The 26984-nt window shown below is 47.8% G+C and overlaps 1 protein-coding gene across 1 annotated transcript in view; it reads left to right on the plus strand.

The window, feature by feature from the left end:
• The first annotated feature begins 1894 nt into the window (after positions 1 to 1894).
• Positions 1895 to 26984, plus strand: part of LOC142575235 (protein gooseberry-like) — an 87670-nt gene continuing 62580 nt past the window's right edge. The window contains exon 1 of the mRNA XM_075684401.1: positions 1895 to 2667. Coding sequence (XP_075540516.1) covers positions 2619 to 2667 — 49 coding nt within the window. The 5' untranslated portion in view covers positions 1895 to 2618. The remainder of the gene's footprint in view (positions 2668 to 26984) is intronic.

Consider the following 26984-nt stretch of genomic DNA (forward strand, 5'->3'; position numbering starts at 1 on the left):
CTACCAACCTGGAAGTCCAGAGGGAAACTATATAGAATGGAAGAGAGGAGGGTGAGAGGAGGCAGATAATGGCTAGAATCCAGGCAGCCGCGAAACGAGTATATGACAGCCTTGCCACACTTCGTTCGCACTTGCCCTACCATACCAAGTATCTGGTACCAAGTACAGGATGGGGGGGGGGGGAGGAGGGTGACGTGAGAAGGCAAAGAAACGCTCGATAAACTTAAGTTCAAGGTAGGGTACGGTGGCTTTCTGCTATTTCTGAAAAATAAAATCATGCAAATATGTCTAGCGGACAACTTACGCAGGGCGCGCCGATGTAGAGCCGCATTAATTAAAGCGCACCAGGGTCTAGACGACACAGCGGAAGCGGTCGTACGTCAAATCAACATTTCTGTGCCCGCCGCGATAGCTTTGCGGCTATCGGGAGCATTGTGCACATTCGATGCGGTCCAAACGAGTTGCTCGCGTGTCTTATTTTCCCTGCCGCGCTCCTTACATGTATATGCACGCTCTGAACTCCCTCCCGTATGCCGGACAGCAGCAGCAGCAGCAGTGGGAAAGTCGAAGGAAAAGAAAGCTTCGCTTTAAAAGGCAGCAAAATGTTGACAGCCAAATAGCTGTCAAGTCCAAGATGGATTTGGCGTCACTTTAGGAATGTGTGTGAGGAGTGGTGGCGAAGGGCTAAAGTGCATCAATTGACTATGGTTGGATGACAGGTATGTACCTGGGGGGGGGGAGCTCCGAAATTAGGCGACAACACCCCCCCCCCCTGGGTATGTGCCTGTCATCCAGCCATGGTCAATTAGTGCACTTTAGAACAGGAGTGTCACGATTCGCCCTTTCTTACCATTTTACCTGCATCAAGCGAAATATAGATTTTAAGGTTAACTGCGACAGCCACACGTACAACATCGTGCACGGACAACGCGGTTCAGGACTACAGACGGACAGCGAAATTGTGACTCACCATTAGCCTTCCTCATGGACTGCTTATGCTATAGTTTAATCCAAAATCAAAAGGGGGGCTGATAGATGGAGTAGCACACGTGGTATAAAAGTTATAAAGAGGAATAAGGTGCCTCAGAAAGATTAAAGCGAAGACAGATTCTCCTATCGAAACGTTGGCCAGCCTTTAGAGGCGCCTTATCCATGTTTCTAACCTTTATAACACGCAAAACGCTTTTCTTTTCGCAGCTACTGCCGGCGCCATGCTGTCTGCTACAGTGAGTTTGCAATGCCTGCGTTCCTAAAGCAGCGGCTTCACGGGTGTCCATAAGTGATGCGCAGGGATTCCACCTGCACGACGTCAACTGCTGGAGTGCAGCGGTGGCCATGTATTCACAATAGGCTGCGCTGAGGCGTTACAACTGAATTCTAAATGAAAAACGTCGAATATATTTATTTGTTTGTTTTATTTTATTGCCGCGACCACTCCTAGGCGCCCGTTCACATCTCACACCAACGAAGGCAGAGAGGTATCGGAAAAACTTGGCGGCAAGTCCTGCGCGCAGAAAAAGCAAGGCGAAGTTCGGCGGCAATGCTGGCGGTTCTTCAACAGCGGCACTTCTCGGCACTCGCGCAACTGAGCCGCGCTTACGCACCAATGGCTGAAGGAACAGCGGCAACGGTCGCAAACGCGTACAAAAAACGCAGAGCGATCGTGCCGGCGCACGTAGAGTTCTCTTGCAAGGAACCGATGGAGACAGGGGGGCGGGAGGTGATCCCAGATGCGTCACTTTAACGCGGCCGCCAGGGAAGCGCGCATGGACCGCCCCCGAGGCGCCAAAGCCCCGCCTCCGCCGCGCCGCCAACCCCCGCGCGTCCCCCTCTCCGACGGCGGTGCGATGCACGACCGAACGCGCTGCCGGATTCCCTCGGCAGAAGACCGCGTACCTCCAGCGCTACGCCTGTGCGTTCCTGCAAGCTAGCACCTGCTCCTCGATGGTGTCGTGTGCGTGTGTGTGATCGACATAAGTGCCACGGTGTAGTAGACACGGATCTCTCCGCAACCAAGGGTGTCGCCCTCGACAGGAACAAAAGAGCGAAGAAAGCAGCAGCGGCTCGGCCCAACGGCGACGGTTCCTTGGAGTTGCTTTTCTTCCCCGTTCGACGAAGTGCTGACAAAAAGTGTGACAGACGTGTTCCGTTACTTCACGCATCGCGGAAGCTGCCCGCCGATTGGTGCTGTTATTCCAAAACACGAAGAACGGTTTCTGCCTGCCGCAGAAAAAAAAAAGAAAAAGGTGGCCGTTGGCTGTGGCGCATCGCGCCAGAAGCACTGGCCGTCAGCTACACCGTCTGCAGACCGAGGAACGCTGTGAGGAACCGGTGGGCCGCGACGTCCAACCGGCCGACTGTTCACCGCGTGTGAGTTGGTTCGAGGAGTTCGGTCGAAGAAAGGAGTCGACGTGCCGCTCCCGGAGTTCGGCGTGCACGTGCCCTCGGCGGGCGGCGGCGACGGGTCGGGACCGCTGGCGCGCGGTTGCGAAGGTTCGCTGTGCGGCGGCGGCGACGGCGCTGTCCTGGAGGGCAACTCGTTCCCAGGGCTGGGCGGAGCAGACTGGCCGCCGGGCGCGGGGCGCTGCTGGGTGCAGACGCCCCACTCGGCGCCCGGCATGGCGCTCAGCACCATCAGACCCATCTTCGCCGGCTATCCCTTCCAAGGTGAGAGAACCACCTGCCTGTTCAGCCCCGTGTTCGCCTAAATGCGGACATATATTAAGGCGAGAGCCTTTTGTGTCCCATTGCGATAAAAGCCGTCGGTGTCGTTCATCGAGCAGACCCACGGCGCAGACAGAAAACATTTTTCACCCGTAGCACTACAATGCTTTCGCATTCCTACACGTAAGCAGTCTGAAGTGTCACCGCCGGTTTTTCTTTTTTTTCTTATCTCTCTCTCTCTATTTGAACGCCTTTTCCTAGCGCCTTGGCGACGTACGGTTTTCTCGTATCGCCGGGTCCTGTCTGTCCTCAGATCGTAGTCATCCATCTTATAGAAATGCTTTCCTTTCTTGTAATGATGAAGAGAAAGCAGGAAAATCTGATCGGTGTCACCGTTGTGTCCTGGTCGTTTGTACGGACCTTTTGAACAACATTCACCTTAAATGTGGTCAAATGAACGATATATCTGATCACCACGGTGTTCCAAGAGACGCATGCGGACGTATAAGCGGTATACTATCAGCCACTTTACGAAGTAGACTCGACAGTGACGCAGCATGTACTGTATCATAGGAGTCCCACGATCCTCACTTAATATCTTTGAACACAGCAGGCGTCCTACACGCCGGAAGTGCTTTGGTAATTCACCTGTGTACAGAACAGGAGCCTCAGAACGAATGAAAAAATGTGTCACACTTTTCGAATTGTCTTAAATAGTAAGTGAACCTGTCTTAAAGTGGCAACGTCTGCGCACTTGTAGTGAGTGCATTGACATAGGTATATTTTAGATACGCACAGCAACACTTTTTATTCGAACGTGTGGCAATTAATTCGCGAGAGCAGTTGTCGGGATCCATAGGTCTGCAGAATCACTAATATCTTTCCTGCAGGCAGGCACGTATACCAGGGATTCTTTTTCAGTGTGGGCCCAACCCAAGGCAACATTTCTATGCACCTAAGGGGGGGAGGGGGGTACTTTTACTAGTACAAATGTGAATAATGCCCACCACTCGCCATAAAGACGCGTAAACCTGCAAAAGAAATGAAATAAGGTGTATCTCGCCTGTGAGATACACCTCACCCTTACTTGGCAAACAAGTAACCACATCAAATGGAATCGCGCAAGAAAGAAGCGCAGGAAGAACACTGCGAAGAACAAGTAAACAAGCGAAAGCGTAAAATAAACATTTCTAATATAGTGTTCTCTTAATTAGCTTGGAATGTTTATAGACAATTAATTATATAGCGAATCATAGAATTATATATATTTGCGGAAAAATCACAGTTCGTTTGGACCCCACGTTTACTGCTCTACCAAGTTAAGTGCCAAAACATACTCGTATTGTTATTTGGGAAGCTGCGTAACGATGTGTGGCCGCCGTATACAACTGCGTAGAGCGCAGGACGCTGCGGTTTTAGACGCACTGCGCCCACCGCGGAAGGTTAGAAAAACACCCACATAAGCACAGCAGAGAAGTGGCTACGTCAGGCGGCTCGACTGATAACAGTAGAAGCGTCATTCAAAATACACGGAATTATTCTCCGCTTCCGGTGCCGTTTTCCCTACTTCCTTTTTAAATAAAAAGATGTTGATCCGTAAATATTTTCTCAGACAACGGTTAAATTGGTTAATTCTCACTTTTCATTCGGGTTTGGCTATTGCCTCTGCTCTCTCCCTTAGTAGATCGCTTAATTCCTCAACTCCTTGCGACTCTTGTTTCCCGTTGCCAATTTTTCACGAAGGGTACAATTAGGGAAAAACCAGACAACGTAACGGATGACATTCATATTGCTCGCTTATGGGTTTAACGGTTATTGCAGGGTTTCATGATGGACGCTGTTTCGCATTATTTTATTGCCCACCTTATCTAACCCATATCACGCGTATATGGTTTCGAGGATCTACCGTCGTGGCGAGCCATCACTCAAGGAAATAATGAAGCAAAAGGACAAGTCCAATACAAGTGGCGTTTTCTCCGGCCGCAGCTCGTTCCACAAGCATACAGACTAGCTGACTGCGAACCGAATCCCTTTCCTAGACCTTGGATCAGTCTAAACAAAGAAGGTTGAACTAACGAAGCAACAGCAATGTGCGCGAGCGTTGAATACATGGTGACATCTGGACGCATCCCGAGCTTATCGCGCGGGCACCGAATCGATAAGAAAACTGGCCTTCATACCCCAGGAGATGCCGAAACTACCGCCATCCAAAAGAAGTGAAAAAGGCAGCAAAATGTTGACCGCTGAATGGCTCTCAAGTCTGAAGATTGATTTGGTGGCGCTTTAGGAATGTGTGTGCGTCGTGGCCTCGTGCGTCTGCTATGTGCAAGAGGCTGGTGAATTCCTTGAAATGCACCAGCCTGTATGACCGCTTGTGACAGACTCAGTGGTAAACGCTTGTGTGCGTAACAGTGGACACTGTGACCTTCTTTCTTCCTTCTTCTCTTTCAATCCCCTTTTCCGCTTCCCCAGTGCAGGGTAGCCTACCGGGCTCAGGCTGGTTAACCTGCCTGCCTTTTTCTTGTGACTTTCTCTCTCTCTCTGCCGAGACATGATGATGATGATCTAAGGGTTTGGAGTGGAAAAACTTTAATAAAAGTCCTGCAGGACGCACGTGAGCGCGCAGTGGGCGTCTCCCACGCAGAGACCGACAGGGAGTATACCTGGCGGCCGCTGCGCGAGCCGGCTGGACGGCCCATTGCTGGTCTTGTAGGAGCGGGCTTCGCATGGTCTTCTCCCACTTGTCGGAGGTAGAGTCGGGCGGAGCGTTTCTGCACTCCCAGAGCACGTTCGCGAGTGTCGCCGTGAACCCGCACGAGGGGCACGCATCGTCTGGGTAGACGTCCGGGTAGATGATGTGTAAGGTGGCGCGGGGGTTGGATAGGTATCTGTCTGTAATAAGCGTAGCGTTAGCGCCTGCGGCCTGTTTAGTTTGGGGTGCGGGGGTGGAAAGAGACGTCGTCCCAAGTAAAAGTGTTTGGTTATTTCATTGTAGATCTAAGGGACCATCCCCTTTGTATCGGGTGATCAACGAGTGTCCAGATCTAGCACTCTTTAGAAGCACTCATCACAGATCAAATGACAGGTAGCCAACCCGCCTCAGCCATGGTTAACCTTCCTACCTCTCCCTCATCATTTTTCTCCTTATTGAGCTTAAGCAAGTTTTTCAAGCAAGTTTTTCAAGTTTAAGCAATTTTTCACGCCGTGCATACTCCGCAGCATGCTAGAGCTCAGGAAGTACGCATAGATTTGCGCTAAGCGGCTCGAATGACTGGAAATTCGTGCTTGCCCGCACCACAGACACTCACAAGCCTCCAAGGTTGGCGGGTGCGAGGATTCAAACAACTTACAGCACATAAACAAACTGAAGAAAGAAATGGTCTGGTGGGGGCTGTGACATGGGGGAGAGATCTATAGCGACCACGACACCGTGAGAAAGAGAGCTACGGGTACTTGCCATTCCCCGGCACTGACCCTCACAAGTACTTACCACGCAGAATACTTTTATGGTTCCGGCACTTGTCAATACATGTCATGCCGACAAGCCCACATTGCGACTCCCGTTGAAGAGGCACAACATCGACCGCGCCTTCCAAGCCTTAGAAGACGAAATATTTGCGTTGCAGCCGAGGTGCGTTGTGCTGAAGGCCCTCCACACGCAGCAGTCGATACCGTTCTTATACCATTACTGCAGTGCTTCCTCGCTCGGGATGCGTAGTGCAGCGGCGTGCGGATTTTTCTTCAACTCACTGCGATGATTGGGTGCCGTATCATTTTGCGCAACTGAAACGGGAGGGGGGGGGGTAAAAAGTAAATGATCACGGCCGTTCCTTATCACAAATAGAAAGAAGGAAATTAACGTGGAGATTTACAATACAAATAAAGGCAACGAAAAAGCTGCAAAAACTTTCAGATACTTTTTAATGCGTTGAAGATCTGCAATACGCGGTTAAGTGCGCAATGTGCCTCATTTTACGTAAGTAGGCTGTTGGAGCCATTTCTGCACATTTCGCTCTTTATAGCTAATTCAAAAGTTGGTTAAGTCGCCCTCAGTGAATGACATTATTATTCCCAAAATATACGCCGGCATACTTGTTTACGGAATCGTGTGAAACGCAATTTAGCATTAGTCACCGGTGTATCATTACAACTCTATTGTGTTGCAGTTAATTATACATATAGCCATGATATGTGTCCTTGTACAGTCAGAAATTAATGAAGTGAGATCGAGACCTTAGCAAATTCTGGCCAATAAGAAATTTCTTGATGTCGCACTTTGTTTCTATATCACTGTTGAAACCATGCATATACATATACGGGGCGTTTTATTTTATCGTTAGCAGAATTTAAAAAAAATCACCCATGATATCTAGTACACTTCTACTTCTTAAGCTAGATTACTCACAGAAGCAGACATTATTTTCACAGAAAATGAAAGTGAATGTATTTGACTAACAAACAAATCTTTGCTAATTAACTTTTAAACGAATTACTTCACGCCACATGTTGCAATTTACGAATTGTAGCGGGTGACTTTAAAGTCATATCCACTTCGAACGAATTCCGAGGATAACACCAGCTTCGATATATGTGTTCCCAAAGTTTACGACGAAATGCATTGGTGTTCCTGCAACTTTTGAGCTTCAATGCACAAAAATGAGTTTTCCTAAAAAATTAAGCGTAACAACAGTGCATATTTACGGCAACACCTACTGCGCTTATCTCAATACTAGTGCTATTTAAAAAATTCGTTCCAAGTGGATATGCATTGTGAAATCACTGGCTTCAACTTGTGCGTTGCAATAGGTGCACTAAAGTAAATCGCAGAAAAGTTAATTAGTGAAATTTTTTTATTAGTCAATTATACGCATTGTTTTTTAGTGAAAGTAACCTATATCACTTCGAGTACTTCAGCTCAATAAGTAGATTGTGCGTAAATGCCAACGGCGATTTTTAAAAATTCTGTTCACGTTAAAATAAAACACCCGTTAAACTAAAGTTTTCATGGCGCAGAATGCGCCTAATGCCGCTCGCTAGAAGTGTCTTTTATTGGCTTTGCAGCAGTGACTCCTATAAAGGTTTTCCTTGACTAAATGGATGGCGGGTCATAAGTGCAATTTTAAGCAGCCGCAGGCTAAAAAAAGTTATACTTTATATAATTTATATTGAGTTATATTATTAAAATACATAGATATACATCTTTATTATATATGTATATATTAAAAATAAGGTTGACATATATTTGTCGACCGCAGAGGTCCTTCATGTTCGCATATCTCAGGCGAGACCTTCGAAGTGGCATTAATAAGTTGAAGGGGACATTGCTTAGTTTTCTTGTGAAATGCTGACGTGTATACCGCGGAAAACAATCGCAGTACTTCCGTGCTGCCTGGTTCTCAGCCGTGCATACCCCAGAAACAAAATGCGCCTTCGCAAAAAATGAATGAGCATTCAAAAGTCGCAGACCACTACTTTTGTGTCCTCACAAAAATTATTTTTCCAGTGATCCACGTTATCAGAGAAAACGCGCAACATAAAAAAGCACTACGCAGCGGCAATCCTGTGTGTCGTGCCGCGACTAAATAGAAAGACGCTGATTATTATTATTATTATTATTATTATTATTATTATTATTATTATTAGCTGCGGCGTGACGCCCTATCTGGCAAGGCATCTTACTTAAAGCTCTTGTTGGAATCAGCAAGGATTAGGCAAGTTTCTAAAGACAGCTCTCGATTAATAAATAGTTCTCACAGCAAGGAAAATATTTTTGTATTAGGTGAAGAGTAAACAAAAGCAGCTGAAATTTCAAACGCGCATATTCCAGCTTAGGCATAAGAATAATGGACGCAATGAAAGTGCAGTATGATTAGTGTAGTACGATCAGGTTCTCACACATAGCAGCTTTCTCTCGTTTTCTGTGAGTAAATTTGCTTAAAACAACAGACGGTGACGCAAGACTAGCTTCCTCCGGAAACCAAGCCTCAGCAACAAAAGCATACAAGCGCAGTAAAAGCAAGAATCTGCGCATCCATGAGCAAGAAAAGCAGGCTATCCGCAACCTCCTGCTTCACGAAAATTTCGTTTGCCGGTGGCTCTCGTGACTGGGATGCGAAGTCTTTATTATGATATATTTTCTTCTTTTTTTTCCGGGAACAAAGTTTCCCTCTGTACAAACAAAAAAGAGTAACATCTTCAACATTTATTTATTTGTTTCCTGGGGTAATCTAGAGACTTTTTTTTTTTGCAACTTGTCACTTTATCTTCGCACAGAATGTCCTGGGTCTATGCAAAACGCCCGCGTGTGCTCGAAGGTGCGACCTAGCTAGGACCGGCAGTGAACGGACCCGTCCCGCGCCCGCGGCGTCAAGCACGAGGGCATTAGGCCCGGGCTTTTGGTTAACCCCGGGCCCTTGCAGTGCTTTAATTAAGAGCTCAGTGAGGACGTCTAGCCGTGACCGATGCCTTGGGCTACAGTATATTATACATACTTGGGCTTTAAGATTCGGTAACCTGTTAACACGAACCACGGGTCTTAAGCACCGATAATACGTGACCACCGTTCGCAGCCTGGTACACTATAGCGCATTGCAAATAACGTGATCGAAGAAAAATATTGGCCGGAAACTACTTTTACCCCAGGAAAACAATTTAATTTCTTTCTTCAAGGAAGCGCACGTGCTGTGGCTCCTCCGTGACAAAACAATCGTCACTGATAGAGTCGTAGCCGGACCAGCTACCTTTATTTATCTTGTCTATAATCTAAGGCATTTTGTTTGATCGGATTTTCTCCTTAGCACACGTGATTTTGCTTACGCATTTACAGAAATGACACACTGAACCAACGCCCTCTAGAGAACTTAAGGCCTTCTGGCTGTACCCTCTCCTCTTGAGCAACGTCACGCGAAAGCGGCCCACATAGAAGTTCCGTGCAGCGTGCTACGAAGCTATGAGCGGCGCATCTGTGTTGAAAATGAGCCGTGAAAGACCGAGTGGGTGACGACGGCGCTAACAATTCGATTAGTTCCGGGAACCCTGCCGCTCCTTGGATAGCTTCGGGGTTAGAAAAGTCCTGGCATGCTGCGACATGCTTCCGAGCGCACTTTTTTTCTGGACGTGAACCGTGCATGTAGTCGTTGCACTTGTGCTAAGCTCATACCAAAGTGCCTGTGTATGCGACTCACGCCAGTACTCAGCACTGTTTTGGGTCCATACCAGGCATGTTGTGTCCAGGGGCGCTCTACTCAGCTTCACGGTTTAGCAGTGAGGGACCTTCTCCTGTGGGCAAACACCAGGAAACTTCCAAGTATTCTTTGCTCCTTCGATCAGGAGAAGGCTTTCGACATCATTAGCCTTAGGTACCTTTTCCGTGTTTTGGAAGAGGCTGGTTTTAGTGTGGGTTTTCGACAGATGGTCCAAGCTTTGTATTCTCGACCGACTTCTGCTGTTCTCATACGAGACCGCCTCTCGGAGGCGTTCATTGTGGGACGTGGTGTACGACAGGGGGACCCGCTCTCACCTGCCCTCTACGTGCTCGCTTTTGAACCGCTTCTGCAGAGGTTGTCTTGTGACAGCAGAATTGGCAGGTTCCTGCTTCCGCCAGGTTCCCCCCCCCCCTCCCGGTTGCACTCTTTGCCTATGCAGACGACTTGTCCATTGTCGTCCCGGACGAAGCATCAGCTTGCGGCGTCCTGGAGGTCGTGGACAGTTACTGCGGGGCGAGCTGTGCAAGGTTGAATAGGTCGAAAAGTGCAGCCATGTACTTGAATTCCACTCCTTCCAGTCTGCAGCCCGTTCATGGTCTCCCCGTGAAAGCGCGGCTGCGCATTCTAGGCTTCCAATTCGAACCATACGGTCTCTCTCCCGAAAACTGGCAACAGGCTAAGGAGAAGCTTGAAGCCAGGGTTCAGGAATTCAGCGCGTTGTCATGCCCATTGACTGCTCGAGCGACAATCCTTCGCTCACTTCCGTTTTCATTTCTGACGTATGTGGTGTGTGTGTCTCCTATTCCAACCCGAACCAAGCTTATCTTGGAGAGGGTCATGTTTCGCTTCCTCTGGAAGGGTACAACTGGTTGTGTAGCTAGGCGGGTGCTCAAGTTGCCCAAGGACAAGGGAGGACTCGGAATTCCCGACCTGGACATCGTGGCTACTGCACTACACGTCAGGTGGACTCAGGTCGCTCTTAACTCGGATATGCTCCTAACTCGAAGCTTAACTTCCTTCTTTCTTAGCACCCGACTCCGCTTGTTTTCGCAGAGCACATTTTCCCACTGTCTGCCTCGCTCAGGTTCCCCGTCCACCATTTATGCGGCGGCTGCCAACTCTTTGGTAAGCCTCCGCAAGGTTCACCCCGGCATCGACGTAGTTTCAGCTCCACTCCAAGAATTAGTGGATATCCTCACCCCAGGACTCCTCCCACATTGCCAAAAGTACGACCTGTCGATTCACAGGCCAAACTGGAAGCTCATCACGGCCGGTTTCCTCGACGCCAGGAGAGCCACCTTTATGTACCGCCTGGCGCGAGGGTGCCTGCCGTTGAGCTACAGGCCCTTCACAGCCATCCCGGCTCGTGGAGTGTGTCCTTTCTGTGGCGCTCGTGAGGACTCAGTTCATATCTTTACGCAGTGTTTGCTTCCTACAGCTCTTCTCCAAAGAGTTGCTAGTCTATTTAGGCTCCCAGGCGTTCCTTATGAGACAGTCCGATTTTTGCACCTTTTGCCCAATCAGGCGATCAACCAGTTCGTGCTTCTCCTCGCCGAGTGCTCATACCAAGTTTGGCTGGTACGCTGCGATGCAATTTTCGGGAGTCGGGCACCGGGCCTTCACGAAGTGCTTGCGAAAGCACGGAAGGAGGTCTGGTTCCACCTCACCCGGGAGCGGCACCACTTGGGCGAGAAGAAGTTTCTCGAAGTGTGGGCTCGTACTGCCGTGATTTCTGACGAGTCAGGTGGAAAGCTATCCATTAAGTTATGATGCATGCTCCAAAGGTCGCACGACTCGGCCGTGTGCGCCAGTCGATCTACGGGGTTTTGTTTGGCTCAGTGGAACCCAGAGCTGGAACTGGTGGTGGCGCACCCTCATGTGGTCGCGCTGCTCCGCGGACGGCTTTGGTGCTCTCCATGGTTGTATGCCTTGACCTCTTTTGCGTCAAGGCAGTCCGAGGGTCAGTCAGGCTTGTGCCCTGCAAGACCGACATGGCTGTTTGTGTGTTGAGTGCAGTCCCTCAGTTGGGCTGCACCACAACAGCCCCCTTGTCCGGGAAGGACCGTTGGCCCGAACCAAGACCAAGTCCCCCCACCCAGTCAGCGCGGGTTGTGGGGGAGCACCGGGGTCAATGTATCGAATGATGCTGGGTTGATGAGTACATGAAAGCTCTGGGACGCGGCGCCTCTGGCTGCCAAGTCATCTTCCCATCTGACAACGGTGCGATTGCGGCTGCGTGTCCGGCAAGCCTTCATAGCCGCAGAATGTGGATTACGTTCATGCCAGGATATGCCTAATAAGTGCTGCGTGCCCAATTGCTGGAGCAATTAGAAATCAGGGCCAAAAAATCATGCGTTCATGTTTCCCCAACATCAATGACAGAATATTGGGTGCCAATGCTAAAGCAAAGAAGAGAAAAGCTGGAATTCTGTGGAATAAGGCAGCTGTTTCTTTGTAAATAGTTGCACGAATGTTTTGTATCTCCATTAATTGCTAAACTCATTTGAGGTGTTGTAACTATGTGGACTGCGGTACTGTATGTAATAATGCTTCGAAAGCGAAATTATTCGTTTAGCGCCTAATCTGAAATATACATGTGTCCCGAATGTGAAGTAGGGCACACCAGTGAAGTTGTCATGAGATATGTATTATGGTGCAGTGCTAACATTTTGTTGTCTGTTATCTGCGGGCCATTTTCTCAACTATGCCTAAAAAAAAGAATAACTGCGCTCTGGTTAACGTTGCCCATGGATAAGGGCGCGACCCCTTCATCCAACCCTTATCCCCGAGCACGCCGCGGCCCTCTTGTCTAGGTGGTGCTGCCTGAACCCTCGTGTGATTAAGTACGGCAGGAGGTTTCCGCTGTTTACGAGATACGTAGATTATTTATTGGACTGTGTGCGTAAATTTTCTTCTTTATGCAATGCGCAACTATTCGTGTCAACGTAATGCAGTGCAATACAAGTCAAATATTCGACAGGGAGTTTATCATGCAATCTTTCAACGGCGCAGGAGACCCAGGAGACTAACCTACAGGATTACTGGTGCATACCTTAACTGCTCCGGTCGGTGCTTGCGCGGCGAGTGCTGGCTAGTAAGAGCGTAGACGGCACTTGGCAGCGGCAGTAAAAGTAACCGGAACCAGTGTGTTGAAGCTGTGCCATGTTGGAGCTATATTACCGTCAATAGAGACTAAGCGTGTCCGGTATTCCGGCAAGCGCGGGCGGTTTGCCGGTTTAGCGGGGGCGTAAACGTGAGCGGCCAGATTGGTGGCGCCAGCTGGTGGCGCAAAGCTCAACCATACAAGCACAAAGCTAGAACTATATTCTGCTTAGCTGCTGGTGTAAATTTTCGACAGTGGCGTAATCATGTTCACAATTACGCCACTGCCAAAAATTTGCACCACTAGTGAAGCAGGATATTGTGGGTTACTGCAGTTTTAGCTCCGTGTTTGTCTGGTTGAACTCTACGCTACCAGGCGGCTGCACCGCTCTGGCCGCTCACGTTTACGCCCCCGCAAATCCGGCAATCCGCCCAAAGCGCTTCCGTTTACCGGAATAGCGGACAGGCTAAAAGTCTCTAGTGGTAATAAGGCTTGGCTATTGTTAATATCTTATACCGTTGCCCGTATTCTTTTAAGTTCTCTCAGCAGAGCTTATTGTGTCGGTCTTTTCCGCTGCCTTCATGCATGCCACCATCGTTAATATAGCTTTAGCGTGTTCCGTGTTCCGGTAAACTCTAGTGGACTGGGCGTTTTACCGAGTGGAGGCGCAAAAGTTAATGCCTGCAGGGTGCAGCCACATGGTGGTGCGAGGCTGAACCAGACAAATACAGAGCTAATATTTCGGTTACCCGCCGTGGTTGCTCAGTGGCTATGGTGTTGGGCTGCTGAGCACAAGGTCGCGGGATCGAATCCCGGCCACGGCGGCCGCATTTCGATGGGGGCGAAATGCGAAAACACCCGTGTACTTAGATTTAGGTGCACCGTTAAAGAACCCCAGGCGGTCAAAATTTCCGGAGACCCTCACTACGGCGTGCCTCATAATCAGAAAGTGGTTTTGGCGCGTAAAACCTCATAATCAATCATCAATCAATATTTCGGTAATCAAGTAAACACTACTTCGCTGCTGGTGTAACTTTTCGGTAGCGGCGTAAACGTGTTGCTGCCGAAAAATTACCCCAGCAGCGAAGTAAAATATACTTGGTCAGTTCAATATTCGATTTGTGTTCATCTGGTTAAGCTCTGCGACACCAGGTTGCTGCACCGTGCAGGCCGCCCCCGTTCTCGCCTCGGTTCATCCAGTAAAACGCCCAATCCGCTTGCGTTTACTGGAACACCGGAGGCGCTGAAACTCTGTTATCATCTTCAACTCTTCACCGCATCCTTAGTTTAACCGTCGCTGGGTGCAGAGTAAAGACGAAAGTTTTAGCACTGTCGCCACAGCAGATAGATACTCATGCCCCTGCTGCATTATGCCGTATAGGGAGCCTGTCACGGTAAACACGGAGCCATTGAGCAACATTCGCGTTTAGCAGCAAGGAGTTTTAGAAATAGCGCACCCAAGCAACTTTGCGATACCCAAAGCCCCGTGGCCTGCTGGTGTTCTTTTTATTCGGGTCGATTTCGCGCACCACAAGAAAGGCTGGCGCTGCACACGGCGCAGCGTGGCACAAGGAATGCGTCGGAAAACAGGGGTGCGGGGCTGCGAACGAACGTTTTGCAGCAACGACCGACAAGCCTTAGCCGCGCTGTGCTTCGCAGCTCGCCTATACGATGATTAATGTATACGGACCGGTGTGCAAACAGTAATTTTCGGGACCGAATCAAATGCGAATCGAATAATGCCAGAATCGAAACGAATACCGAATACTTTGCGAATAGCGAACGGTCGTTTTTAGAATTTCTACAAAACGACGTTTCCATCTTAATATTCATTGCATTGGCAAGTTTCTGTCATCACAGTGCACGGCAAGTTTATTAAAAGCGCAAATGGAGCATTACGAACAAATATGTAGTTTGCACAGCCTGCACAGCTCTATATATATAAGTCAGTTATATAGAAAACCGCTCACCTTGAACAAGATCTTGGGGCCGTGGCCTCGCATATCGTACCTCGAAAAGGCCACAAAAGCGCTTCTGAGATATTTGAAAGCTACCGGATTGAACGACCTTCTGTGATCCGGACTGAGTTACCGAGGATATAGAGCAGAAAACTTTACCACGTCGGCGATATCCACAGTGGACTTTCTCTTCTTCTCTTAATTTTTCCGTCCCCCTTCCCTTTCCCCCATTGTAGGTTAGCCAAACGGGCTCAGTCCTGGTTAATTTCCCTGCCTTTCATTTATCATGTTCTCTCTCTTTAGCAAAGGCCGTATACCTCAACCACACACCTTTCACTTCGCAGCCACGGCGGCCACATTTCGATGGGGGAGAAGTGCGAAAACACCCGTGTACTTAGATTTAGGTGCACGTTAAAGAACCCCAGGCGGTCCAAATTTCCGGAGTCCCCCACTACGGCGTGCCTCATAATCAGAAAGTGGTTTTGGCACGTAAAACTCCATAATCTAATTATTTTTTTTTAGCTTCGCATGCGCGTCAACCATAATGTTTCCCCCTTTTCACCAAATCTGATCTAAATTCATCGCAGTTCTTAAAGCACTTATACGTGACGCTCTGCAGCAGTTATATTAGTGGCTTCCTTCAAAGGTCGTAATTAACCAACCCTTCTCGAACTTTGTTTACGCATCATCCATAACATGTGCCTTACTTTCACAAAATGTAAGCAAGGTGGCTCATTTGTTGAGCCAAGCGTGGACAACGCGGGCGCCTCGTATATGAGAAAGAGGAAGAAAACGATAGTCCAATAATTATTTGCAAAGCTCATAAAGCCGGAAACGTTCAGGTTCGGCCACACCTCGCAATGAACACGCCCTCCATTTCCGCCAAATGTGAATTCGGTGTGACCTGAAATTGCAGTGAATTTGAGTGAACTTGCAGTAAACATTCGCAGCCAAGTAAATAGGCGTCGTGTCACGCGTCAAATGACACGCATCAACAGTGGACTGGCGCCTGTGATCGCCTTGCGTCGTTTTTCCTTTCGAGCCGAGCGCTGGTCGTCTCACAATGCAGAGCCTGTTCGCCCAAAGATTTTAATGACACACGAACAGAGTTCACGCATGCCCTGACCGCACCCGTCCCTCCGCCTCGCCTCCGCGCCATCCCACTGGCCCTTCCCGACGCTGTCAGAGAAACATATTTCCGCCTTTCCTCCAAATCAGTCGCTTCTCCCGCATGTCTTAAGGCAATATGACACGAGCTATAAATCTTGTCATCGTGCGCTGCCGCAAATTCTTAATTAGGCGGCGCCCGTTTCCAGCGCAGGCTGAAAGAGAAAAAAACAAACAATGTGAATGTAGATGTCAACTGCCCCATACGAACGCACAACGACTTCATAGTTAAAGCACATGAGTAGTGAGCGCCGAGTGTGTACAGCTCCTGGTGAACAAGTTTCCAAGCAGTGATCATTGCGATATTACCACGCAAGCTTTTCATGCGTTGGTGACCACTGGGAGCATTTTTCTTTTAGGTATGTTTTTATGCAGCTGCCTCCACCGAAGCCCAGACATATAATTATTCTTTCCATTCACTGCAAACTCAAGCAGTGCATTGACTTTTGGAATGACTCAACGATTGTTTCTTCTTCTGCTTCTTCCATTCTTGTTTCTTTTATTTTTTTTAATAGGTTGAACCGTGTTAGTAAATTACGCTTCTACAATGGCAATGACAATAGCAATAGAATCGCAATTTTCGCTAAGACAAATAGCTTAAAATGCGCTTTTTTACCAGAGCTGATGTAAGGTGAAACACGCTCCCTGCACGTGTATTTGGTTTTCGGAAATGACTTTTCGTGGAGTGGGGTTACTTCCGCGATTGCTGATTTCTACTTTACTGCCTTGTTTTCTGATTTTTTTTTTTTGTTTCTCGTGAAGATTACTTTTTTTCTTCTTTTTTTCTTTCCGCGTTGAAAGGGACTGTTCATCTACACAGCTGGTGCAGCGTACTCGAGCGCATGTCCAAACGCCTTCAGTAGACGCGTACCCAGATACGCTTCAGCGTACGCTTTTGCAACATGAGCGTCGTGATTTAGACATTAGCAATCTACAAAATGAAAAGAACGAAAGGCAGAGCAAGGTATTAAAATCAACCCGGCGCCTCATCCATTACGGATTAGACGCAACCGCCCTGCAGCAGGTGCGCGATGGGAGTCGCAGCGTGACTGGGTGCATGCGCCGAGTGGGCGATCGCCTCTGGCGGCGCCGCCCTTAACGACCGTCCACTCGCGCGTAGACGTCACGATTCGAATCGCACTGGAGTGAAGGCACCAGCGTGAGCTAAATACTGCAGACAACACTGGCCGACCGTCGCGTCGAACCGTTGCCATGGGCGTTTGAGACAACCGGACAGGTCACGTGATTCTCGCAAAAACAAGTACCCGGCGGTGGTCTGGTGTGTTAAATGGATGGACGCAAAAGGGAAGCGAATATGATGTAGTAGTAGTTGTAGTAGTAGTAGTAGTAGTAGTAGTAGTAGTAGTAGTAGTAGTAGTAGTAGTAGTAGTAGTAGTAATAATTGAAGGGCCAGCTTGCATTCAGACGTGACTTGCTTTTGCATAACCCATCTTCTTCACCTCCATAAAGCCTTCACAACCGTAGCAAGTGGAGCGACTCGGTGCAAATGCTCATTCAACTTTCTCTTCTTGCGTCTGTTGTCCTCGCGCTGCAACTTTAGTGATGCATCCTCCCGCATGGTGTTGCCGCCGAGGGCGATGTTCAACAAAACCAAGAAATGACGCTTGATTTCTGCGCAATTCATTTCGAGCTGTCGTGAGTTCTCAGCCAAGCACTGGCATTGCTCACGGACTCAGCTCACTGGCAGCCAAGCACAGAAGCGAGGTCGTAGGCCTCTCCACTCCCCCCCCCCCCTTTATTTTTTTCATTCGGCGTATGACCATATGGCTATATGTAGTGACGCGACTCCCAGCTGGCAGTATAAACTGGCAGTATAAACCGGAGCATGCTCTTGGCCGTCGAGAGCGGTGGTGTGTGAAAGCAAGAGCTCGTGCTCACTCCCCCGAAGTTTTAGAGCGCTGTAACGGAATTATGGATGCTGCGCCACACTGCCCGACGGTATGATCCGTTCACGCGTATGTAGGCTTTGGTCAGGTGCATGGAAGCATTGACTGGAGCCCAATTCCGATGCGGCCTATTGAAATACGTGTAAAAACGCAGAAATGCTTTCGTGAGGTAACCCCTGCACCGATTTTAATGAAATTTATTGTATTTGACAGAGAAAGTTTAGTTCTAGTGACTGTAGGAAGCGTAATTTTGATTTACAGCCCCACTTCTTTATGATAATTGCCAAAAATTCGCAAGTTTCATAAACATAGAAACACGAAATTTACAAATTTGTAGCTCTCATCAAAACATATTGCAGTTCTGTAAGGTAGATTGGTTAGAGTATATACAGCTTACGTGCATTTGTTACAATGTTTACCGAGAGTTTTGCAAGCTCCCTATTCACAACTTAATGGTGTATTTCACGGGTTGCTGATCCCAGCATAGTGCAGGATGTTGAAGTGATCTGTAGGGTAAAGTGCAGTGATCATAGGTTAGTGAGGGCTAGGATTCACCTCAATTGGAAGAGAGAAAGAGCTAAAAATGTAAAGAAGAAACAGGTCAACCTAGAGGCAGTAAGGGTAAAAGCAGACAAATTCAGGCTGGTACTTGCAAACAAATATGCAGCCTTAGAACAGAGAGGTGATGATGGCATAGGGATAATGAATGAAACAGTAACTAGGTTGGCTTCAGAGGCAGCAATTGAAGTGGGAGGCAAGGTACCAACGCAACCAGTAGGCAAGCTCTCCCAAGTAACCAAGGACCTAATAAAGAAACGACAAAAAATGAAAGTGTCCAACTAAAGAGATAGGATAGAATTCCCGGAACTTTCAAAACTGATCAACAAGGCGTAGCTATGGGATATTCGAAACTCTAACGTGAGAAAGACTGAAGAAGCCGTAAAACATGGACGCAGCCTAGAATCGGTGAGAAAGAAGCTTGGCATAGGACAAACCAAGATGCATGTACTGAAAGATAAGCAGGGTAATATCATCAGCAATTTCGAAGATATAGTAAAAGCAGCGGAAGAATTCTATACTGACCTGTACAGTACCCAGAGGAGTCAGGATACCTCAATTAGAAACAGTAATGAACAGGGTGCAGGAACTCCTCCTATAACTAGCGATGAGGTCAGAAGGGCCTTGCAAGACATGAAACGAGGAAGAGCGGCAGCAGAAGATAGAATAACAGTCGATTTAATCAAAGATGGAGGAGACATAATGCTTCAAAAACTGGCGGCTCTTTATACGGAGTGTCTATCGACTGCAAAGGTCACAGAAAACTGGAAGAATGCAAACATTATACTAATCCGCAAAAGGTAGACGTTAAAGAATGGAAAAATTATAGACCCATTAGCTTACTCCCAGTATTATATAAAATATTTACCAAAATAATCTCCAATAGAATAAGGGCAACACTGGACTTTCGTCAACCAAGGGAAGGCTGGTTTCAGGAAGGGATACTCTACAATGGATCACATCCATGTCATCAATCAGGTTATCGAGAAATTCGCAGAGTATAATAACCCTCTCTATATGGCTTTCATAGATTACGAAAAGGCATTTGATTCAGTAGAGATACCAGCAGTCATATAGACATTACGTAATCAAGGAGTGCAGAACGCTTACGTAAATACCTTGGAAAATATCTACGGAGGCTCTACAGCTACCTTAATTCTACACAAGACAAGCAGGAAGATACCTATAAAGAAAGGGGCCAGACAGGGAGACGCAATCTCTCCAGTGCTCTTAATTGCGTGCTTAGAAGAAGTATTCAAGCTATTAAACTGGGAAGGCTTAGGAGTAAAGATCGACGGCGAATATCTCAGCAACCTTCGGTTGGCCGATGACATTGTTCTATTCAGCAACAATGCAGACGAGTTACAACAAATGATTGAGGACCTTTTCCCACTCTTGGGCCTTTTAGTTCACCTGTCCGATTCCATCACTAAGTGCACGGAGTGTGAATATTTCCTTTGCGCGCATTCCGTCAGAGCGCGACGCCTCAGCAACGTTGGCTTGAACGACATCGACAGACATGTCACATTCTGTAGCGGATGTCAGTGTTCGATGGTCGCGTTGACATCACATCATGCAGGTCTCTATGCGAGCAACGTCTATACGATGCCTCCCGCGCCTGCGCGTAAACAAACAAAAACTTGAGAAGTGCATTCATAACTTTTTCGCACAGGCCGAAGATGGAAGTTCCGCTGGCAATCTGAAGGTTGCCTCCATAACAAGGTCCACAATTCGTGCTCGAGAACACAGCCGACGTGCAGCACACTCTTTATGCGCGCCGGCAAGAGCACGTTTTTGAAGAGCGATCGAAGAGTATACGGAAGTTGGGACCAGACTGTTATGGAAGATAATACAAAAGGCTCCGTTATAGGCCCGGGTGTTGGTTGAAAAAAAGAAAGAAAGAAGTTCGGCGTCGGCAACGGGCAAGTGGCCCGCTTTTTTAATGCTTACTATTCCCGAGGACGGAAAGACGCGGTCTCCGCTGCGGCTGCACGCGGTGCATGTGTAGCACACACTGCGCGCACACGCGTGCGCGCGCGAGCTCCCTCTCGCTAATCGAGTTAAGCGAATCACTCAGCCGACGGCGAGGAGACCCGCTTTGGCGGCGGCCGCTTTGAAAGGGATCCGCGCCGACGCTCCCACGGGCCGACGGGCCAATTACTCCCGCCAATTACGGGCTCCTCCCCGACTCGTGTGTGCCTCCTCCTCGCCCACGGCTCTGCACCGCGGCCGTCGCAGACACCGAGTCATCCCGCCCAGGCCAGCGGCTGTCCGGCACACAGCGTGCACTGCGCATGCAATGTTCGGAGGACGAGCGTTTCGACGGAACGCAACTTGAACCGTGCCGTGACAAACCCCCCTTTTCTGCTGCCTCTTGCTGCAATACGTGGGAGAGCGCCCGTGCATCCTTCTGGCGAAGGTTTCGGGGCCAGCTTGACCGGTAACCAGAGCACGGTATAAAGCCTGCATACGCCAGCATTAAGGGAATATATGGCAACGACCGTTCAAGAAGGTGTTATCGGGAACGGTTATAGCTATAGGGAAACTGACGGAGATGAAACTGCGTCGGCAGGGCTCGTTTTAGCTGTCGTTGTTGTATATGTTCCTGTCCTCGTGTACCTTTAGTCCCATCTTTGTTATTGCATGTGTTCGGCACACTGGGCGCATTGCTGGCAACCGTTGATAGAGGAACGTTTCGTGCGCGAAACATAGGCAGTCCAAAAGTGGCCTCGCCGAACGTCAGCAGCGCAGACGGTGCGCTTCCACCGAACAACTGTGCGAACTACGAACGACTTAACTTGAGCGTGTTTATGATTTCGCGCCTGTGCTTGTGCTCGCCCAGCCTTTTCCCACGCCCCAGTGCAGGGTAGCGAACCGGATATCCACACCTCGTCGCCCTCCCTGGTTTTCTCGATCTCTCGGTCCTCTATCTCTCTCCTCGTTACCTTTCCTTCAGCAACCACAGTGGGCACTCTCTTGGACGCTGAAGCTTATCGCGTGGTCCTTGCGCACATGCACGCGATACTATCCGAGGTTTGGAAGTCAAGAAGAAGAGGCCTTATGGCGCTGTCCGCAACACGCGAAAAAGCGCGATTCGCGCGTATGTCACAATTAAAGGTTGTCAATAAGCAACGCCCTGCGGCCCTCGCCCAGTTGCCCGTGCACACAAGGCGACCGCAGAGGAATAGCCTTATGGCGATCAATTCCTCCTAAATGTATTTACTCATCTTAAAATAGATGCAGGCTGCGCTTCCCATCCTCCCCATTCGGTGCCACGCTTCTGACCTAACGGGCACAGCAAATCAGAATCGGCATGTAAACATGCGTTTTCTCTTTGAAACAACTTGATGGGGAAAGACTGAGGTCGCAAACACAACAGCTGCTTCATCAGTGTACAAAATAATCACGATCTCATTTTTAAATCAAGGAAAGCATCCAGTGTTAGCTGCCACAACGTGCACGTCGCAGCAAATACCTTAGTTTTTCTTACTGCAGTGTGCGGTGGAGCCTTTCTGGGAAAAGAGTAGATCGGATTTTAATGTTTTTAGCATACCTATACATCTCTAAACTGCTGATGAGCTCATGATTTCTACGAATTTTACATGACTTCAACACTTCTTGACTTCAGTTCCGCATGTGCAATACGTGCCTTTAATAATAACTTCATATTAATATTAACTAGCGACTCTGTTAATCAGCAATTACGCATTGTGATTTGTTGCGCAAGTAACGTCCGACTCCAGCTGACTTGCGTTACCAGCCACGAGTGATTCTAGTACAGTAGCACATCGTTTATACCTGCCTGTTTTTTACCTTTTCCCGGCTCATACGCTCTGGAAAATCAGTACAGTTTCGTTCCCATAAATTCCGATTTCAACATGACCGCTACAGACAAAGGGATTAACGTGGAATCTCATTGGCAGGCAGCGATAGAAAGCTTAATTTAGCGGGTTTTCCTTGTTTAGTTGAATTTTCATACAACTTCCAATTAAGTTTTGTGTCAGAGACGCTTTCTCCTTCATCTGCATATCATATTGACCGCAAATAAAAACGGGAACAGCGGAAGAGAACACGAAAACGACACAACATGATTTCTTCTTCATCTGTAGGGCTGTCGCAAGAGTTATCGGATGCTACGCTTACCCGTATAATGCACTTCATGTTTTGTGCGCCAAGAAACTATTAACGGGATACTGCTGTATATCATTCCAGTTTTCCTCTGATTTCTTTCTTTATTTTCTGTTCCTTCTTTTGTGTGTAAAGGCGCATATAATTGCATCGAGATGTGCCTGTCCCCCCTAAACGTCTCCTGTTTTATTCAAAAAAGGCTACACTCGCGTCTTCTGCTGTCGAAGCACTATATTCGCCGTGCAGACCAAACAAGCGCCATTATTTGTTTGTTTGTTTTTCTAACTTTTTTTCACTTTACCACACACACACACACACACAGGCCTGCTTCAATCTTTCGCGCTTCCGCGTGTTCACCATAGGCAAACACAAAGGCAAGCGAAGAGCGCAGGAAGCGTGGATCTGTATTTCCCTGTCGATGCCTGTAGGCGCGTGGACGAGTGACCAACGGGACTGGCCGCGTCGCGATGTGGCGCGTGGGAACGAGAACGCGCGCGCGGGGAGCTGCAACAGCGCCCTCCACGGCTGCAGCATTCAGCGGCGAAGACTTTGCCTTCTGTGATTGACTTCAGCACGGTGTGGTCGGTTAAGCTCCGACCCGATAGAGGAAAAGAAAGTTGTCGCTGTTGGAGGCCGTTAGACGTCATTTCGGAGACGCAGGAAGAATATATACCGTATAGGCGCATCGGAGAGGAAGCGTTGTTGAAAGCCCGGAACAGCAAAGCGTGAAATCACAACGGAAATGGTTTATTATGATTTATTGTAAGCCAATTCGCGGTTCCCGGGGAAATGTAGTTATAGAAGAAAATGTTCAGATGAATACATGTTTAATTATTCCGCATGTATAAGTTTACTTAATCGAATATTTTTACACGTGATTCACGTGCAGATTTTGAACATTTCTTGCTCTTCTGCTGATGGTTTGCTTCTGAAAGGAAGGTGTACTTCGAACTTTCCTATGCCGCAAATAGTCATGCTCCAGTTACTTAAATCTGGTTAACCTCTCTGCCTTCCCTCTTTTCCTTTTCTTATTTCTCTCTCTCCTGCCGATGAAAGCAGCTATGCTATCTCATTGTCCTTAGTATGTTTATGAAATATGTGTCTTTGCAATACATCATCGTCGGTGCCGGAGGCTGCCATATGTTCTGCGTCCCTCGGCCATACATTTCACTTATCATTTTATTCACCTGGAGTAGTATGGTATAGTGTGTGTATATAAGAGGCCCCAAACATGAACATTAGCTTATGTGATATCTTCTCGAATCCCCCGCCAAAAAAAAAAAAAAAACATCTATGTTACACGTGAGCACAGGCAGGGCAAGTCAGAAAATACGCAAGAACAAAACACCGATGGCGACGCCCCTTTGAAGTTGCATGCCACAGCTTCCGCGACGTCAGAAACCTTGACAGCTTCTCCTTCCGCCTGGTTAATTGTCCGCCGATAAAGAAAAACTACATTCCTTTCGAAGTGAATTAAAGGGAACATAGCAAGTGAAATAAAGACTCAACTAGAAAGGTTTTGAGAGGACGTCTTTTTCGCTGTAATTGTCCAAACCAGGGAATACTCTGGAATCCGTCACGTCACATTGACGTATTAGAGCTGCAGGTAGCTTTGGCGCGAAATAAAACTTCACCATTATTAACTGATTTATTATTAGATTAATCCACCGATAAGGTTTGCCATGTTTGCTTTCTCCGCCCATTCCGTCTTTATATTCAATATTGTTTTCTAGCTCTTAAAGCTGCGTCAAGAGTTTGCAAGCAGGAATTTGCAGCTTATACCAACGTGTAAAATGGCTGATCGCAGATCATGGGTAAATATTCAAATGTTTCATAAGCCAATAGCACGCGGCTAAAAACTACTACGCTCTCGACAAGAGAGTGATACAGGCTTTAATGGTACGCCGGAGATGTTAGCCTGGCTGTTCACCTGACAAGCTACTCCTGCAGGTGCTGGGTGATGATTCTGATCATTACATTGGCTCAGCCAGCAACTAGAATCTGTGAATGAAGATTATGCTCAATATTGCAAGTATCGCGAAGGGAGGCACGTCATCAAGGCATATCAAGCGGAAGGCAAAGAATATAGGTCGAGTTATCTGGAATACCAAGGATTTTCTAGCGTGGCAAAGAAGCAACGTGTCTATTATATTGACTTACGTTAAGTCAAAATAATAGAGACGAGCAGACCAAGAACGCTTCTAGCAACTTATTTTAATCGATGGTGCCGCTCCAGCTGCACGTAATCACATAGAGCGATGGAAAACAGTGGGATAATTTATTTTTCACGTAATCTTGTGGCACACATATTCACATAATGCTTCGGAAAAACACAAACAAAATTTTGGTAACAAGCGCTTTGTAACTCACCTTCAGATGGGTCTATTGTCGATGTGTATGCACTGGCACTTAATTCAATGCAACTTTTGTAGAGGAAGTGTGTTTCGGTTGAAGAAAGTGCTTAGACGACGGTGTATTCACGCAAATCATGCTGACCGGTAAATACATTTCATTTGTTGCAGTTGTCTTAGCTCACGGCGATTCATAGGCGTGCGTGTGTGTGTGCGTGCGTTAACAGGAACCTATTTAGACCTATAGTTAAAAAGGACTTCTTAATTTAGAAGTATATCCATTACGAAAAAGAACATAAACGAATGCCAAGAAGGACATGCAGGAAATATATTCGGTCGGCCATAAAAGTTTACGGACATTGGGTCTACGACAGATGTTGATTTCTGCTCTGCTAAGGGCATGACGTTACTAATTTAACGAGTCGCCTTGTTCATCGAAGCGGCATGATGGTCCTTGAATTCGAAGCTGTGTGTAGACCGTTTCATCGGGCGAGGAGGATAGGGCGCGCGGAGAGCCTTTGCTCCTCTCTGGCTTGGGCGACCCGGCGCGGCGCTGCTTGAAAGTATTGCTGTCGCGTGCTGCGGAACGATTTCAAGATGTTTTAGATCTTACTTTGTGAAATTTACGCCATGTTGGTTCATATAAGGTCGTCAGGAAAGCCTTTCGGTCATTGATCGGGGGCGCAAAAATGTGACGCGCATAATCAGCCGCGGTGTACGCGCATTATCAGTCGTGGTGCGTGTATGTGTTGTTTACTATATTGCTTATATCGATGTTAATTCAACAAAGAAAACCGGCGTCTCTGTATTACCAGCATTAAACGGTAAATAAGCTCACTGTCTGATCGATTGGCGTATGGAGTAAAACATAAAACATAAGAGCGCATGCTCGTGCACGGCCAACCTAAGTCAACCACGAAACATCTGAGCGACAGGCGCTATCAAATATTTGTGATACAATGGCATCGTTCTCACGCATTTCAAGTCTAGTATGCTTGTAATTACCATATGTCTACGCTAGCCTTGCTGCGTGAGGCCCATGGCGCTGCTCAACACAGCGATCCTTGCGGTTGGTATAAGCTAGCACGATATATATATAAGCTGTGTGCTTGAGCATTGCCTTTTTGGACTGTATACAGCCATCATATATGAGAGGGTTCGCATAAAAAGAATGCGATGGCTATTTTCCGCAAAATTTCCGTGATACGTGTGAGTGCGTCGTAGAGAACTGAACGAACCCAACCGAAAAAAAAATTCGGTTATCATCCTCTTTCTCTAAAAAGCAAGAGAAAACGGGCTAACGCCGCACAACGTTTATAAATATATAACCGCTGATGCCGTATGGTTGGACCATGCGCCATATAGAACAAAGATATCTGCATGTAATCCAGCACCTACTACTGCTTAGGACGCTCGCGCATTTCGTAAACGGTCGCTTTGCTGGACAAGCTTAATTCAGACTGTGAGGTATGCTGCTATTACTAGCCAAAACTATTTTATTCATGGGTGAAGACCTCATCCATCCAACCAAGTAGTCACGCAATGTAACCTGCAGCGAACAGTTTGAACGCTTGTCAAAGTATAACAGCACAGCTCCTATCATAGCAGAACGGTACCCACGCTGTTACGATCGTCGCGTATGTTTCATGGCTCCTAAACCGCAGCTTAGGAATAGAGGATAATACTGCAATAAAATCACATTAGTGATTGGAACATTCAGAAATACACAATTGATCTCTGAGGCTGATTGTAAGCTCAAGTATGCGCGCACACATCGCGCTGCGTGTTCCGTCCACCTCAACGCCAGCAGAAATTCCGGCCATGACTTCTTAATCCACTTCAGCACGTCTCACAGAACCGTTGAACACGTAGAAGACGCACGCCATACTAAGCAGACCGCACGACCGCGAAAACAAACGCCAGAAACTACCGCTGAGCATATA

The sequence above is a fragment of the Dermacentor variabilis genome, chromosome 3, assembly GCF_050947875.1.
Source record: "Dermacentor variabilis isolate Ectoservices chromosome 3, ASM5094787v1, whole genome shotgun sequence".
Classification (NCBI taxonomy): Eukaryota; Metazoa; Arthropoda; class Arachnida; order Ixodida; family Ixodidae; genus Dermacentor; species Dermacentor variabilis.